At 36.5% G+C, this 18889-nt stretch overlaps 2 protein-coding genes across 2 annotated transcripts in view; one reads left to right on the top strand and one right to left on the bottom strand.

Annotated features, from left to right (window-relative positions):
- LOC120429670 (cilia- and flagella-associated protein 36) overlaps positions 1–807 on the top strand; it is a 12550-nt gene extending 11743 nt beyond the window's left edge. Inside the window, exon 4 of the mRNA XM_039594698.2 lies at positions 1–807. This exon is cut by the window's left edge and continues 1577 nt beyond it. The gene's annotated coding sequence lies outside the window, so the exon portion shown is untranslated.
- LOC120424512 (proteoglycan Cow) overlaps positions 1–18889 on the bottom strand; it is a 320210-nt gene that overhangs the window by 758 nt on the left and 300563 nt on the right. The window contains exons 8-10 of the mRNA XM_052706805.1: positions 5569–5958; positions 5366–5506; positions 1–1654 (exon numbers count right to left, since the gene is read on the bottom strand). The exon at positions 1–1654 is cut by the window's left edge and continues 758 nt beyond it. Coding sequence (XP_052562765.1) covers positions 1542–1654; positions 5366–5506; positions 5569–5958 — 644 coding nt within the window. The 3' untranslated portion in view covers positions 1–1541. The remainder of the gene's footprint in view (positions 1655–5365; positions 5507–5568; positions 5959–18889) is intronic.

Genomic DNA, 18889 nt, shown 5'->3' on the forward strand with positions numbered 1-18889 from the left:
GCTCTTGTTATGTTTTTTTGTTTGTTTGTTTATATTTCATTTTACTAGTAGTTGTTGAATCTGTACTATTACTTGCGAAAATAAGGCTTTTTACAACAATGTTTTACGATTCTGAAGTGTTTTTATGGCTTTCTGTTGGTTAGTTTCTTATATTTCCTCTTGTTTATCTTACTTAGCTTCACCAATTTCTCATTACACAACACAAATATGCTTACGGCTGACGGACAATCGACAGAAAAGTCGCACAAAGTGTAAAAAGATATTTTTTTATTTGGATTTTTTACAAAATTGTGAAGAAAAACTTCTCACTTTCAGAGGCGGAATATCGAATTATCAAAAATATCAATCTGTATGAGTCAAATAAATTCATAATTCGTTTTATTCACAAACATTGTTTATTTGCGGAAAGTGACAGCTATTGTTATCGAAATGTTGTTGTTTTTGAAAATGTCGGAATTGATTTTTTTTTCAATTCCTTTTTACCGATTATTCATGCATGAGAGGAGAGCGATTGGTCCTCTTCTGAAGTTCTCTCTCAGTGAGCGCCAAAAGAAATATTTTTTTGCTCTACATGAGAAAGAGTGGAAAACATGCTGCAAACTGACAGTACAGCCGGTTGACAAATAGAAAAAAATGCGTTTTTGACCGTTTCACGTGAATATATTTTGCAATGAAATGTTTTCTCTGAAAAATGAGCAGTTGTTTCAAACACAAGTTTTGTTAATTTATTTTTTCTTACAGACAAACAGACTTAAATCATTGAATATTTTTATGTATTATTCATCAATAACATCTCACGAGAGCCATCGAGCCGAAAAAAGTTTGCAAATGCGCTGTGGTGAGTATGAAATATCCGTGGTGACTTTCCAAACACTCAAATGTATTACTATCTGCTTGTCTGTGCAGTAATCCTTAAATAAAGGAAAAAAATACGTGGTTTTCATTACAAAGTTTCACACTTCTCCCACATTTTTTGATTACCTTTTTTGTTTTACTAAACATCGTTCCAATCAGCTTACTTTCACCACACTTGGTTTTTTTCGGTTAGTTAAAAATTACAAACTTAATAACAGTAAAGACACACGACGCGCTAATAAAAGGACGGGGAATTGCTAGTGTTGTATTTTTTTGTTTACTTCTTCCACTAGTTTAGTGTGTGTTGTTTTGTTTGTTTGCTTTTTTTTTCTTTCTCCAAACAATGCACGCGGACGAAATTCAGTTTTTGAAACAGACGTTAAATTTTTGCTCTGTGAATTCAATTTATCTAAATTAAGTTGTATGGTTTTTTTTCTTTATTTTTTTTTCAATATACTTCAAAAAAGGGATTAAGCCCTGGAAGAGGGGTGGTACGTTTTGTTTCTCACCGCAGAAAAAGTGGAAATTAAACATCTATTCGAGCGACACGTGGGAAAAAAACGAAAAAACGACGACGTAGTGTTGAGAGATGTTATTTTTTTGTTCTGTTCTTTCGTTCAACGTGTTTCACACTGGAAGGATACAACTTCTCTCTCTCGCTCTGCTGCTGTGACTGCGACTTCACCTTAAAACACCAGCAAACGGTCGGCGCTGCCCTCCTGGCTGTCGTCGTCGTCCTCGGAATCTTCGGCGTCCTCGTCGTCGGTGTTGAGCGTGCTGGCGTTGTTGATAATCTCGTCTTGAGGGATAAGAATGAAAAAAGGCAGAAAAAAAAAGTTTTAGGAACATTTTCCCGAAGCGATAAATTAAGGATAAGTTTCGGCAGGTTATAAATAACTTATTTTCGACAGCAGTTTCAGCAGGCCATGAGCAGCTCGATGAGCTATGAAGAGCAGAGCTGGTCTTGCTGCTCTAGGAGTACTAGAATTAATTTATGCAACCACGTTAAATTTTACGTTAAACATTTCATCTTTACCGAAAAGAAATCAAACAAACTTATTTTAGTCATTTTCAAATCCTTGTCAAGAAGCAAAGTATTTTAAATAATGTTTATTGTGGCTTTTTTTTGTAATTTAACGAGCCTAAGTGGAAAACAGAATGGCCAATTAAATTTTAATCAAACTGGCAAGTTATGTTTTGAACTAGTGTTGAATCCAATTGCATGGAATAATTGAAAATTCGTCAGATCCCAAACAGCAACGATTTTTTTATTTATTTTGTAGGTCTAAAACAACTTTTCAAAATTATCATCAATTAAAAATAGGAGCTCTAAGAAAAACTTTTTTTTTTCACAAAACAATACCATAACAGACCGTATTCAAGCAACCAGTTGTCCGATTAACAAAGATTAGAAAAAAGAAAATTATCTCGGAAACTTTTTTTTGCTTAGCTTTTTCGTTCGGGGCCATCCCAAAACCATGTGGACACTGTTTTTTTAAATATCTGAACCTTCCTCTTTGTGGACAATTCCGAAATTCAAAACAACCTATGAGTCATGGGTTTCATATGCATATAGGACCTTTTGAAAATTTAATCTAGAATCTGTTTTGTATAGAGTGAGGACAATCGCCAACCCCCCTCCCTCCTCTTAGACTGTCCACGTGGTTCATGAATAGCACTTTCATGGAATAATTTCAAATTGTCAAAAAATTATTTTTTTTCGAAGATTTTTTAACAAATAATATAATTTGTAAAATGCCTCCATAACCTCAGAATCTTTTGACGGCAAACCATGTTTTACGGACTTTCATAATATATGGGTTTACAGATGTTCAAACAGGTTTTAACGTTATAACATGTTTTCAAAACACCAGAGTGAATTGAGAAAAAGCCGTTTTATTTTTAATGTTTCAATAAATTGTAAAAGCTTTGTGCGTTACAAAAAAAGTGGATCAAGTCTTACTTTATGTTTTTATTGAGTAGTTCTATACAATTCCGTGATTTTTTTTGCAATTTTAAAATTTTTATTTTTTGTTTTGGACGAAACACTGTCCATGCATTTCCTTTGTCAAAAGAAGCTATTTTGCATCATGCGTTTTTCTATACAAGTCTCCAAACAAATTTGAAGTCATACAAAATGGGTGTGTGAATTTATGAAATTCTGTATCTTGAGAAGGAATTTTCTGTTCGATTTGGTGTTACGGCAAAGTTGTATGTTATAATTAGGTAAAGTTCCCAAAATCTAATCTAATCTAATCTAATCTAATCTAACACAAACGCAGCCAGCCCAGCCGGAAAGGCTGGAACCACCAGGAAATCTTCACCGTTTCGCCATACGAAAAGGTTCACGGAGAGCTTCACTTTTGTCTTTAGCCACAGAAAAATTCTCTTACAGGATCTAATTAGGTAAAGTTCCCAAAATACGTATTTTTTAATTTACAAAATTTTTGATGTTTTTAGCAAAATCTGTCCTAGAAGATATGAATTTAGAAAAATCGTGTTTTTTGGATAATATTGAAAACTTGGACAAAAGAATTGTTCAAAATATTTGTTTAAGGCAGAATAAAAAATAAATCAAAATCCAACAAAAAATCGAAAATTCAAACGTACAAGTAGCAATAACTTGTAAAACGGTAGATTTAATCAAAATCATTGAAAAGTACTTTTCGATTGCAAATTCGATTTTGCTGTATTAAATGATCTTTAAAAAATGTTTTTTTTTGTAAAGGTTTTCGATAGTTTCCAAAAAAAAAAACGCGCTTTGACTCAGATGATGTCTTTTTTAGTCCCTTGAAATATAAAAAAATGGAAAATTAAAAAACACTTATTTTGGGAATTGAACCATAAAAAATCAGATTTTTCCGTGCACCTTATTTTTTTTGAAAATTCCTAATCATAACCTACACACTCAGATTTTTATGCCGAACTTCGGCAGAATTCTGCCGAAATCAGAACAACTTATCGCTCGGCAGAAAAATATGCCGAATCTCGGCAAAATGTGAGTCATTGTACCGATTACTCGGTAAAAAATGACAGTTAATTTGCCGAAGTTCGGCATTTTTCTGCCGAAGAAATCAGTTGTTCTGTTTTCGGCAGAATTCTGCCGAGCTCGAAAACCAAAAATGAGTGTGTACAACTTTGCCGAAGACACAAAATTGATCAGAAAATTTCTTCTCAAGATACAGAATTTCATACATTTACATACCCATATCCATTTCGTATTCCCATCTGCTCCAACCTTCTATCGGATGAGGAATGAAACGTCGGTCCCGGCCTTGGTTGTTGTTAGGCCGTTAAGTCATTCCAGGTGTGGGAGTCGTCGTCTCCCTACTATAAAAAGACAAACAATACACCAAACCAAGCCTACTCCGGTGGAATCGCTGACGGCGGTTGGAATTGCAATCCAAAGGTCGTCAGTTCAAACCCTGGGGAGGAAGGTTCCTTGGAGTAGAAAGAGGTTTGGGTGCTCTCTCCATTCAAGCCTTCGGACTCCTAGGTTCGGGCAGAAAATTTTCAATATAGACCACAAAAGATCTGGGGGTCGTTAAAGTGGATAGTTTGATTTGATTGACCTATTTCGTATAACCAGCCATGTATGGAAAAACTAATTATGCAAAATTTGCTCGTTTTGACATAGGTAATGCATGGACGAAGTTTCGTCCAACTCATAAAATAAAATTTGAAAATCGCGCAAAAAATCGCGGAATTGTAGACAACTACTTTACTTAAGTAATATAGATATCTAGCAAAACAATGCCAAAGGGCCGTAGTGTGTTTGAAAACAAAAAGTGTATCTCATTCATGCCAAATGTAAACATTCTCTAGCGTGAGCAAGATTATACATACTTAACAATTCATAAAGCACACAATGGAAAAATTGGTCTGTTCCAAAAGTGTTTGTTTTGAAAATAAACTACGCGGAGAGCCAATCCAAACCTCTTTTTACACCTAAGCCCCCTACTACCCCGGGATTTGAACTGACGACCTTAGGGCTGCGATTCCAACTGCCAACCAGCGACTCTACCGAAGCAGGTTTTTACCTTTTCCAGGGAGAAGACCCAAACACCTGGACTGACGTAACGACCTAACCTTTAGGTTAAGCCAAATCAAATCTCGTCTCACCGGAGCCTACTGGGAATGAACCCAGGCCAACTGGAGTGAGAGGCAACCACGCTAACCACTACACCACCGGACCCGGCCCGATTCTTATAATTTCATCTCTAAATTTGTTATTGAACAACCACGATTCAAATCAAATGTAATGAAAAACGATTTAAATTCAATAAGCTGAAACAGTTCATCATGCGCCTCCATAATCTAAAATCATGAAAGTACAAATAAAAGGAGATGCATGATATTTTAACAATTATTACCTTTTATTTGACCACCAGAGTAGGTCGTTCAGAACGACGAATTTTATTAAGTTATTATCTACTTGTTTTTGTTTAATGTATTCAAAATACTTCAAAAATACGAACATATTTTTGCTCCTAATAAATCAAGCACTCACCACAGTTGGGCTTTCCACGGGTGCGCGTGTTGGCAAACTCCACACCATGCTCGTCCACGCACCAGCACACTCCGACGGCCTGGTGGCACTGGGTCGGCTTGTAGAACCCTTGGCTGTCGCAATCCGGCGCATATCCTGAACCTGTTGAAATGCGAAATTTGCGTTTAAATCTGATAATGTTGTCCTCCTTTAATGCTTCTTACCACTCAGATCATTTCCCAGCCGCCTCCGCACCGCTGCGCAGGGTCGGTCCGTCTTCTCGAAGCACCGGCACCACTCCCGCGGGTCGATCGTGTTGTCCTGGTCCAGGTCGCACGTGTCGATGAACGGCTTGATGCAGCGCTCGTTCTGGTCGTGCTCCAGATCGTACAGCTCCTGGGCGGACAGCTCGCCGTCGTTGTTCAGATCCAGGTGGCCAAACATCCAGCGCGCCTCCAGCTTGCACGCCGCCGGGAAGTGGACCTTGTTCTTTTGCTGCTGGTGCTGGCGCCGCTTCTTGCTGTCCGCCATGATGACGGAGAACCAGTCCAGCAGGCGGTTCCCGATGGCGGTCAGCTGCTGCGGCTTGCACTCGATCGATTTGGTGGGGTAACCTGGAAATGATGATTGAATAATTAAAAACAGATTAAAAATTTAACTCGTTATTTATAATTTATCTCCACAATATAAAGCGTTTAAAAGATTTTGGGGTTGTGATTTAAAGTCAACGAATAAATTTTATTTTTAAGATTCTTGACAATTTTTTTTTTGTAAAATTTCCAAAAAAATAAATGTCTGTTCCAAGAATTTTAAGTTATGATAATACGTAATACATAGTACATCATTCAATAATCGAACTCAAAGAACCAAATGGATTATTGAAATTTAAATTATTCCCTCCAAATAAGCTCTTCAAACTGAAACTAATCTCTATCTCATTGAAAACGGTTCACTGTCGACAATTCATTTTCAATTTTAAAAGCGCAAACTTAATTTGCTCTTAAAACTACCGAGCACTTGAAAAAAAAAAAAAAACACATGGATAAATGAAATCAGGCAGCCTGCGGGTCAATAAAAGCACTCGTGGTTAAAATCTAATTAAAATCCACTGGTTATATGTTTGCCGGAGGCTTTTATCCAATGAAACGACATTCCCCGGAGGCACTTGAGTTGGGTTAAAGTGAAGTGGTGCGGAGCTTAACGTTGAATATTTTGCAACAAAACAGTGAAGTGTTATTTTGTGCATAATATAAATTATTGAAAGTTGAGGCAGATTTGGAATCCTCATTAGGGTGCCCAGAATGAGGGACTTTTTTTCGAAACCTCGCTCCACAAGCTGATTATTGTTCTTTGACTCTGTGCCAAATATGAGCAAAATCGGTCAAGATTTACCCATTGATACTCGGAGGTGAAGTTTGTATGGGAAAAATCGAAAAAATGTATGGAAAACACAATTTTCTAACTGTTTTGTCCGCACGGAACGCTACTTCCATCCAAATTTTCCCAAAAGTGAGTTCTTTTGGAAATTTCATACACTACAACTTTGTAGAACATACCAAAGTTGAAAAACTCGCTGCTGAAAAGTTATTAGCGATTTAAAAATGTCATTGTTGTATGAAAAACATTTTTCCACCAACTTCAGGCTCGGGTATCAATGGGTTAATCTCAACCAATTTCGCTCAAAATTTGCACAGATGCTTAAAATAACCCAAAAAAACGTTTTCCACTTGTGGAGCAGGGTTTTATTCAACATTGAATTTGAAATCCTATTCCCCAGAATCCCGCTACCCAGAATGACAATTTCCTCAGATTTTAGAGCAAAAACACGTATAGACCTGTTTTAAGGACGCTGCATCCATTTTGAGGGCAAGCTCCCAAGTAGCAATTCAAATGCTGTATATTCTTATATGGTTTTAAAACAGTTTTATTGAATGCAATAATGTTTTATACAAACTTTTATCAAAACCAACAGGTTTTCATCTAGCATAACCTTCAACATATTTTCAAGGTTTCTTGAAGACTTGATTAGGAATTCTACTTACAAGCAAGGGGTTTCCAGCATCAAGGATTACTGACCAGTCTAAATGGAGTTACCAGGATTACTGGCAATATGTCATGAATTACTTTGATTTCCCAGAATTACTTGGGATTTCCAGAAACCACACAGAATTGCTCAAATTTATAAAAAATAACTTGGAATTACTGCCTAGCTTCCAGCATATTGAGAAAAGTCTTTGGAATTGGATCGAATGACAGCTGTCAAACGCACAAAACCACGTGCTTGGCAATAGTGCGTCCATTCCGGGAATTCCCGGCACAAAATTCCCGGGATTTTTATATGTTGTACGAGGAATTCCCGAAATTAAACAAAAATCTTAATTTGGCCTGGAAATAACATTAGTATTACAATTAATATGTTTAAACCTTTTTAATTTTTTTTTTGATTTTTGAAACCAATTTTTGAGCTGTTTTAGTCATGTCATATAGAAATAAATAAAAAATAAATATTTATAAGATACTTATTTAATTTGAATTGGAAATGTGGTGCATATAAAATGAAAAGCACAACAGAGAACAGCAAAAAATTGTTTAAGCTATCTAAAAACTGCTTTCCTTGTTTATATTGATATTAATAGTATTGAGCTAATTCTATAAATTTAAAGCTTGAAAAACATAACAAATATAAAAAAACATAGATTTTATGACGTTTTCAAAAATTTCTCGGGAATAAATAATATATTTTTTCCGATTTCCGGGAAACACAAAACCCGGGAAAATTGGACGCCCTACTTGGAAATCGTTGAATAATGGGGTAAATATCAACATCAGTTTGACAACTGATTTTGACGTTTGAGTTGTTTTTCATACAAATACATTTGAATTAGAGAGCATCCAAATTTGCGGACATTCCGAATCCGCTCTGTGCTTCTTACAACCATAAAAGGCATCAAGGAAAAGCAAAATACAGTAATTATGGAATTACTCGAATTACTACGGAATTACTAGATAATTTCAGAATTACAGGCATTTATGCAAAATTGCGGAGTAATTCTGGAATTACTGAATTACTTACTCAAAATCCGAATGATCCCGTATCAGCTATAACTTTGGTTTCTTAAATGAAAATTAATAGTCAATAAATAGAATCATAAGAGGTTTACCGAAATTAACTTTTTAACAGTTATTTTTTATAATTTTATTATTTTCTGAAGTATGTTTTTACATACAAGAATCATGGAATTACCAGGATTACTGGGATTATTAGGAATTACCAGGATTACTCTGGAATTACTCAGTAAATCCGGAATTACAGAATTACTTGCTCAAATTCCAAGTAATTCCGGATTAGTGACCAGTCTGACACGATGCTGGAAACCCCTTGCTTACAAGTTTTAATTCAGTTTTTTAGTTACACTTAGAGATTTCCTGAAGAATACATGGAGAAGCTTGAATATCTTGACGAAATCTGCAATAAACCTTTTTCGTCTTCATAAGGAATTTGGCCAACCTTGTTGGATTTGAACTGTCACTTCACCTTATTCAGTTGTAGATCGAGAAACACAGTGCAAGCCAGCTTTTAAGTGCAGTTACAAGTGATCTCTTAATGAAAAGTTTACAAAAGTGTGCTGAGAATAATAAAAATAAATTGGTGGTTTTGGTTGTGTTTTTTTTGCGAAAAGATTACCGATTTATTTCCAGAATTTATTACTGGGAACAATTAGCTTATTTCAGAAATGGCGCCTGTGCAGAAATTAATAGTAATACTAATTAAATTGGCAACGATACCTTGTTAGTTAGATAATTGTTTTTTTTTCGCAATTTATAATATCGTAACATGGCGTTACACACATTTTGTTTGTGGAGTGTTTCTCGCAGACTTTTTAATGAAAACCTTTAAGGCTTGATCAGTACAGTTTATAGTGCTAATGGTTTTCAAAAAGAAATTGATAAAACTTTGTATTCTTCAAGTTTTCTTGTACAAAACCATCCGGATTTTGTAACGTGTATTGCTACGCGCTGTCATTAGCAATTTGCTGGTGCTGTTTGAGCGAGTTAAGCTGTGTTTTTTTAAATTTCACTTACGATTTTTGTTTTGCAGATAATTTAAACGTCTAAAATGTAAAATTATTTGTGCAGTGTATGTTGTACAGTTGGGGTCAAAGGTATAATCAACTACAAGATGGAAAGGTGAAAATATGCATTTCTACAGGACAGTGCAGTGCTTATCAACCTGTGATGGTAATAGTGTTTATAATGAATTGAGTATAAAGTGGCTTGGTTAGTGTATATTATGAAACTAAAATTACCATTCCAACGAACAAACGCTTTTGTTTTTTTATTGAATTGTGGTGAAATTTTGGCGATTTCTCTAGTCGGATCTTCTTGCAGTAATCAATGACAGGCATGCGCTACGGTCTCAGCTTAGGCGATTTAAACTTCAATAAAACCATCAAAAAGCTACATTATCCTGACTGAAACCGTAATAAATCTCTCTTAAAACAAGTTATTCCTAGTCAGTTTTGAGCAAGACCATTTAAAGAAGAAAGGAATTTAAAACAGTCTCAAGCAAGAATAATTACATTTAATAAATTTCGCCATATTGTTCAGAGAGAAATGTTACTGAAAAGCGTAGCCATGTTGAATTCTTGAGCAATGACCGTGCTCAAATTATTTTTGTAGGTAAAATTACAAACTTTTTCTAATAATTTGAGAAGGCGCGTACCATTTTTTCGAATTATCTCAAAAAAATGTTCGATGGATTTTTTTGGCATTACCGTTACAGTGCATTACATGAGAGATTTAATCACTGATATTTATGGCTTTAATATTATTGACTTGTGAATTCTCGATTAAATTTTCAAAAGGCCCTATCTGCATAGGAAACCCATGAGGGATAGGTTGTTTTGAAAATTTAATCTAGAATTGTTGTCGACCAAAAGTATTTTCTGATTCCATCTAGAAGAAGAATCATTTCCTTCAATAAAACAATTATGCATGCTATTCAGTCTGCGATACAGGCTTTAGGTTTCCTTGCAGAGTAAATGAAAATGCAATTTGTTCTGTTATAAGAATTTAAGAATTCTTTCATGTTACAACAAAACTTATTTCCCAGCTAGACAGCATTATTCATATCTTGTAGAGCTCTTTAAAGCATCAATAAAGCATACGATAAAATTATTCTGTCTTATGAAACTCTTCAATTTTGCTCTGGCTAACCTCCTAAAATAGTCCATTTTGGCTTTATTACTTATTTAACTCGTATTTAACTCAGCATGTGGGACTAAAAAGCATCTCTCATACATTTTCAGAAGTATTCTGTACAACCTCTTCAAAACTACAACAAAACTAAAATTGTTACTTGGGCTAGCACCTTCCAAAGCATCCGAATATGACTCCGGTTTCAGTGTAGTGTAAAACGTGAATTCTATAAATATCAAAACCATAAAATGTTTTTACCATGCAAATTCTCATAGAAAAAATAAAATTAATCAACCGCTTTGGGTAAAGTGAGGACTAAACCAATCGTTCCCAAACTTTGAGGAGTTGTTTGGACCCCAAAAGGAACTGAAAAATTGGTGTGCTGGAAAATCGATTTTGATATTACACCCTAATGGGCATGAGCATGGTTGACTGCTAACTGAGTTGCTCCTCTGTTATTGACAGATCAGCTGAAAAGACCATCAATAAACCACGTGGACACTATTTAGAAAATTTCAAACGCCTCCCCCCCCCTCCCTCCGAGGACAATTTTGTCCATACAAAAAAAGACTTTTTTTTGTATGAAGCGTGGACATACATGGCCCAATCATCCAAGCATCTCGTGAATGATATGCTTCTTTTTTTATGTTAGTAGGATCAGGTGTTGGGTTTTTGATGCCTCTCGAGCTACGATGCTATGGGGAGGACATTAATCATATAGACCCGTCGCCAAGCTCTCCGAGCTACGATGCTATTAGAAGTTCTTTCTGGTCAGTACAAAAACACACACGCATTTCAATGTCTTGGACCACTATTAACTCGACGACCCAACGCCGTAACTTCCGATCAACGGTGATATGGGAAGGACTTTTCAAATACGCCAAAAATTAGGATTTCAAACGAACTTAACAAAAGATTAATATACCCCTAACAATACAGTCCAGACTCGATTATCCGAAGCCTCGATTATCCGAAGTTTCGATTATCCGAAGTTCAATTATCCGAAGGTTTGTATGGGACTTCGGATAATCGAATCACGAACAATTTTTTTTCGTTTTTATTTCTTTTTCTTGTTTTAAACGTCAAATTCGAGTTCTGCGACCCCATTTTAGTCAAATTTGAATAGTTGATTGCTTATTAAATAATAAAATGCATTTTTTCAATATTTCTTCACCGCCATATTGGCCGCCATCTTGGATTTAAAAAAATGTAAATCACTTTAGCGTAGTTTAGGGGTCATACTTAAGCTCGACAATCAAAAATAAGACACAAAAAAAAATGTATGTTCGTGATTCGATTGTCCGAAGTTTCGATTATACGAAATGAAATTTTTCTGAGGCCTTCGGATAATCGAGTCTGGACTGTACTAATAATTACTTAACGACCACGTGGTCTTACTGCTCATTAACCAATCGACGAACCAAGCACTGATATTACACTGCATTTTTTGAGGCAAATCACCACACAGACCTCGTAAAAAAAATTGGATTAAAAAAAAAACAAAAAAAAATATCCCAGTCCAACAAAAATGTAATAAATATGTGTATGCTTTTCAAATGTTGAGGTTGTTTTGAAATTTTAGAAATTCTTTTTTTCAAAACATCAGAAATTTTCACAATAATTTAAATTTTTGCTTTGAAAATCTGATGATTTTTATTGTGTTTTGTTTTTATTTATCTTTTACATAAGAAGTGAGAAGTCTTAAGTGAGAATAACGCAATAAAAAACCCATTATATTTAAATTACTTTTTGTTAAAAATAACTTTCACTATTTTTTCGCTATGTTTCCAGGAATACTTGAACGGCCTTCAACTATTTTGCTGCTATGACAAACAAACACAAATGATTGTAATATGAGTTCATCGAAAACGCCAAAAATCTAAAAAAAGTATAGATCTTGTTAGGGGGAAGATTTTCGAGATAGAGTTCAATGTTAAGTTATTAGTGTTTATATTAAGTGGATACAGGAATTCCACTATAAAAAGATATTTAAAATTTATTCAAGCGTAATTTATTTCATTATTTGACGACTGATTTTGACGTTTGAATGCGTTCAATTTAGAACACGTTCAAATCAGCGAGCATTCAAATGAGCGGACATTCTAAGGAATAAAATTAAAATGAGCGATTCTGTGATTTCTTCAGGAGAGTTTTAGATCATATTCTGTAGTTTCTGCATTTTCACAATTTATAAAGTGAAAAACTTCATTATAATGAAAGTTAAAAAAATCATGCTGAGCATGAGCATGAGCATGAGAGACCACCCATGGTTGTCCTTCTCCGTTGCTGAACAGGACCGTAATATCCTATCAATACAACTGACCATACGCTTAAACGATCTAATGGTGTTTCCCTTATCAACAGCATGTATGAATGCGTTGAAAAGATAAAACATCAAGATCATTAAAACTAGATCTGAAGCAAATAGGTTACAGTCATTGGCCACCAACGGCGCCCGCCATGTCAGTTTGTAGATCTCGGGGGGATTGGGACGGGAATGTTAGTTAGCACAGGTTGCTACAAAGGGTGGGTTCTATACGATATCCACACCCCCACGTGTGCCGGAAAACTACTTCTACTTGGGATTTTGTTAGTGGGAAAGGGTAATGGCCAGGATTCATCATAAAGGATGATGATGCGACCCAATAATCAATAAATTTTGTTTAATGATGTGATGTATTATGCATTCTCAAGGCAAACAGTCGAAGGATGAGATTATTCCCGGTTATTTGGTGTTGAGTTTAGCATAAATGATTCAATCTTAGACAGCCGGCTGTGGAAAGATAAAACCAAATAAAATGCGAAAACGCGAAACCGCTTGGACCGAAAAACACACACAATCGGGGGGAAAAAAGACGGAAACGGCAACGAAAATCCGGCTTGTTTACCGCGACGCGAACCGTTCAAATTCTCCAAAGCAACTGTCAAACATCCCGAAATCACCCGGGTCGAAATACACACACAATCGGGGGGGAAACAAAGACGGAAACGGCAACGAAAATCCGGCTTGTTTACCGCGACGCGAACCGTTCAAATTCTCCAAAGCAACTGTCAAACATCCCGAAATCACCCGGGTCGATATACACACACAATCGGGGGGGAAACAAAGACGGAAACGGCAACGAAAATCCGGCTTGTTTACCGCGACGCGAACCGTTCAAATTCTCCAAAGCAACTCAATGAAAGTTAAAAAAATCATGCTCACTCAAAAATCTAATTCCTGCAAAGTGCCCATGCACGTGTGCAGCCCATCATGAAAACTTGCACGGTGACTCCTTTACACGATGTTCCGGCAGTTGATTTGTGGCATCTGACCGCCCCCTGAAATAAGCCCCTGGCCCACTTTGGAGGAGCAAACGCCACAAACCATCTCTCACCCAAGGACTACTCTCGGAATGCTCACTTCGGCCGGCCACTGGCGTCTGCCAGAGGCCACTTCATAAATATAATTAAATTTCTCCACCTGAATTGTGTGCGAATGTGTGTGTGCGAATGTGTGTGTGCGAATGTGTGTGGTCACCAGGGATGCCAGATACACAGATTTGTCTGTGTTTCACAGACATTTAAGCTTGTGCAAGACATTTTTTGAGGTGCACAGACTTTTGAAAAACTTCATTAAATTAATATTTTGTAAAAATATTTACCGAAACTTATTGCGTTAGTCTTAAAATGCTTGAAAACGCAATTTCTTATGGAATTCCATGACTATAATTTGATATATTTGAATTTTAGGCAAGTGCACAGACATACACAGACTTTTTCACAGACATTCTTAAAAACCATATGGCATCCCTGGTGGTCACTGTTGGTTTCATTCTCTTTGTGTGTCAGTGTGCTAGTTGTTTGTGTGTTCTTGGTGAAATTGGAAAATGTTTAGCATCTTTCTGCCAGCATTCGAGGTTCTACTTTTGGTGTCCTTTTCAGGTTGGGTCCGGGCTTGGCTGGTTTGGACAGGTTTACGACATTATCAAACGCCGAGATAGAATGCCCTAAATTTGGTCTAACATGTTGTTTGGCAAATTTCCATGACTTTTTTTTTCGAATTCTTTGCTGATTTTAATGCAAACTAAAAAAAAAAACAACTTCAATTTTGACCAAAACCATGACAAAGCAGTCCCATTGTGAAGTTGCAAATGTTCCCCTGTCACCGGAAACCAGGGAACTCACGTGCATCCAATTTAGCCATCTTTTTTTTCGCTTGCAACCACCCTGGAGCAAAGCAATTCTTGGGTTACATGAGAGAAAGCACATCTGACAGCGCCGGTTGCTGCCCGAGAGTTCAAAGGTATACCGAACGGACAGATAAAGTTGTTTGTTGTTTCTTTCATTTTCGTCAGGTGCTCAATTTCGACACTATTTTTCTTCATTCTTCGCTTAGCAGGACAAATTTTCGTCGAAATTGGTGTTGAGGTGGTGATTAAAAATTGGAGAGCTGCTTTTGCTGTGTAAGAAATAATTTACTATTTATTTCCCTTTTGAGCAATACACTTCTTTTTTGAAAGTATAGTAATCTCTAAGTTTATTTATATTTTATTCTTCTTCTAATTAAAAAACATCTTTATAAAAATAGAACAAAAAAACTAAAGATTCTAAAAATTCTTCCACATACCACTAACTTGATCAAAATTCTCAATATCCATCAATAGAATGATGAAGATGAAGAAAGGGCACAAGCTTCAAAAGCAGAGATGTGAACGAGGGAAGCTTTCGGCTCGTTTGCCTTTTGTAGTGATACCGCCGTCCTCCCCTGCTTCCACCTTCTCGTAGTTGAGCTTGCCAAAGATGATCTATCGTCGTTTATCTAATCGAGCAACTGCACGCACATCGCATACTGATTGGCCACCCCCCACCTCAACCCGTCTCTGGGTCGGATCTTTTTGCGCAGTGCTTTAGAAATTTTCTTTGGAAGTCAGCGAACCGCTCTGAAAGTAGGGTTGGTCTGTACCGGATTTCGCTGAAAATCGCAATCATAACACCAATTTGAAGCCATTTTACAACATAAGTTTTTGTGCTATAAAATCACTCGGGCAAATGTGTGTAGGAGTCGTAATTTTTTTGTCACCAAATTTTCTCGGAACTGGCATGACCGATTTTGTCTAGATCGGGGTTATTCGATCCGCCTGAGTTCCCATAAGTCTGTTTTGAAAATCATTTAGTTTAGCAAAGTACTCCAAAAGTTATGGTAAGCAAAAAAAAATTGACAGATGCAAAAAAGGGTTGATTCTCAGATAACCGTAAATCAAATCTAGAAGGTGACGAGCGGGAATAAACGGGGAATCGGTCATTTTTGAACCTCTCGATTCCCGAGATTTTTTTTACTTGTAAATATTGAAGCAAAACTATACAAAACTAATCAGAAACTTCAGATGAGTTATATTGTATACATAGAAAAAAAATACACAGCAGTTGCCCCGACCCCTCTTCGATTTGCGTGAAACTTTGTCCTAAGAGGTAACTTTTGTCCCTGATCATGAATCCGAGGTCCGTTTTTTGATATCTGGTGACGGGGGGGCGGTACGACCCCTTCCGTTTTTGAACATGCGAAAAAAGAGGTGTTTTTCAATAATTTGCAGCCTGAAACGGTGATGAGATAGAAATTTGGTGTCAAAGGGACTTTTATGTAAAATTGTCCGCCCGATTTAATGGCGTACTCAGAATTCCAGAAAAACGTATTTTTCATCGAAAAAAACACTAAAAAAGTTTTAAAAATTCTCCCATTTTCCGTTACTCGACTGTAAATTTTTATGGAACATGTCATTTTCTGGGAAATTTAATGTACTTTTCGAATCTACAGTGACCCAGAAGGGTAATTTTTTCATTTAAAACAATTTTTTTCATTTTAAAATTTCGTGTTTTTTCTAACTTTGCAGGGTTATTTTTTAGAGTGTAACAATATTCTACAAAGTTGTAGAGCAGACAATTACAAAAATTTTGATATATAGACATAAGGGGTTTGCTTATAAACATCACGAGTTATCGCGATTTTACGAAAAAAAAGTTTTGAAAAAGTTGGTCGTCATCGATCATGGCCGTTCATGGTCACCCGCGACAGACACGGACGACGAAACAAAGAGAAACGCAAAAAGTAACTTTTTCAAAACTTTTTTTCGTAAAATCGCGATAACTCGTGATGTTTATAAGCAAACCCATTATGTCTATATATCAAAATTTTTGTAATTGTCTGCTCTACAATTTTGTAGAACATTGTTACACTCTAAAAAATAACCCTGCAAAGTTAGAAAAAACACGAAATTTTAAAATGAAAAATTTTGTTCTAAATGAAAAAATGACCCTTCTGGGTCACTGTAGATTCGAAAAGTACATTAAATTTCCCATAAAATGACATGTTCCAAAAAGTTTTACAGTCGAGTTACGGAAAATGGGAGAATTTTTAAAAACTTTTTTAGTGTTTTTTTCGATGAAAAATACGTTTTTCCGGAATTCTGAGTACGCCATCAAATCGGGCGTCTAATTTTACATAAAAGTCCCTTTGACACCAAATTTCTATCTCATCACCGTTTCAGGCTGCAAATTATTAAAAAACACCCCTTTTTTCGCACGTTCAAAAATGGAAGGGGTCGTACCGCCCCTCCGTCACGAGATATCAAAAAATGGACCTCGGATTCGTGATCAGGGACAAAAGTTACCCCTTAGGACAAAGTTTCACGCAAATCGAAGAGGGGTCGGGCAACTTTTCCCGATTTCGTGTGAGTTGGTAGAGAATTACCCCATGATTTGGCCCAGATTCAAGTGCTTGAGGAATAAATTTACCAAATGATTTTTTTTTTCAAATTTAAAATTACTATACGTAAATTCTATGTATTGTCTTTAACATTATATAGAATTACATGGAAAAATTTCAAAGCATTTCAAAGTATTTTGCGGATCTGTGAATTAAAATTTAATTTTTTTGCCTAATAAGCCAAATTAATGCTGATATATGCCGAATAAAATGTTTAATCTTATTTAATTCTCATCAATTACTAAGTGTTCAACTGTTCATCTATTTTCACAACCAAATCTGAATTCCCAGACCAAAATTTATATTATTTTTTTCAGTTTCAGGAAAACCGGGACAAAATATAAAATTACCGAGATTCGGGAATTTAGAAAAAAAAATCCCTGGAATTTTGTCCCGGGAATTCCCGGGAATAAATCGAAAAACCTGATTACTAAATTAGAAAAAGAGGCCTAGAATATAGGGATTTTGCACCTTTTTTTTTATTTCAGTGTACACAGAGCGCTTGAAATTGTCGTCTTTTCAAAGCGACCGTCAGTAAACGCGCACGAAGTTGAAACGAACGAAATCGAGCTCAACACCCAAGCGCCCACCGACCCAAAGCCGCATGCTCTCTACTATTTCTCTCTCTCTCTTTTCTCTCTTTCTTACTTGTGCGGTGCTGCGCGGTGACACGAATCGTTTGAATGCAGGTGATCGGAATTTCGGTAACACGTCAAACGAACGTGCTCTGCGCGAATGTATTTTTGGCAGAGAGTCAAATGACTGTGTGACTGTGTGAGTGACTTCGCGTTGCGCTTTTTCATTCGTGTGTGAATGAACGAAAGCAGAATGTCAAAATCAGGTTGACGTAAGTACAGTGAAGGTGAACGAAGCGCTCAGCCAAAATTTAGTAAAAATGTCGAAAAAAATGTTATTTTCTTCATTTTTCAAGTACTAGAAACCGATCATCGATGTTTTTCAGATGAATTTGTTGTATTTACTGTCCGGATATAAAAGGACGAAATTCCTTCGAGTCAATGTTTCGAAAACCCTTTCCCAATTACTTTCGGTCCATCTCAAGGATCACCGAACTCACACACATTGTCGGACACCGGTGCCGATTGCCTTCGGGTTGAACTCATCCCCCAACCCGATGCCGCTGGGAATTGCTCGGTAGATTTCTTGATAGATGATGATGATGAGGATAATGCCGTTATTCACTTATTCCGGAAGAATGCGCCCGGTTCCGTTCCAGTTGGCGCAAACCGTGTGTACGGACTGCCGGACGTGGCGTGACTTGAGGTCTTGGAGGATTTACACGTGTACTATTCACCTGGACCTTGCAGGAGAACAACATTGTTGCCATACTAGAGTTCGGCAGTTTGGAGGACATAATTGGACCATCATCGTCGTGTCTTCACTATATAGTCGGTTGCAAAACTGCCATTATCACTGTTTTGGGAGGGGGTTTAAGGGTGGAGGGAGACAATTTGAGCACAATTACCTTTTACGACAAGGTGCTACAATGGTGACAAGTGCCACCAGAGTTTTTTTTGTGGGTTGTGAATATTTAATGAAAATCGATTGAGTAGAAGATATTTCAAGATTCTACTGTAGAGAATAAG

This window comes from Culex pipiens, chromosome 1, assembly GCF_016801865.2.
Source record: "Culex pipiens pallens isolate TS chromosome 1, TS_CPP_V2, whole genome shotgun sequence".
Taxonomy (NCBI): Eukaryota; Metazoa; Arthropoda; class Insecta; order Diptera; family Culicidae; genus Culex; species Culex pipiens.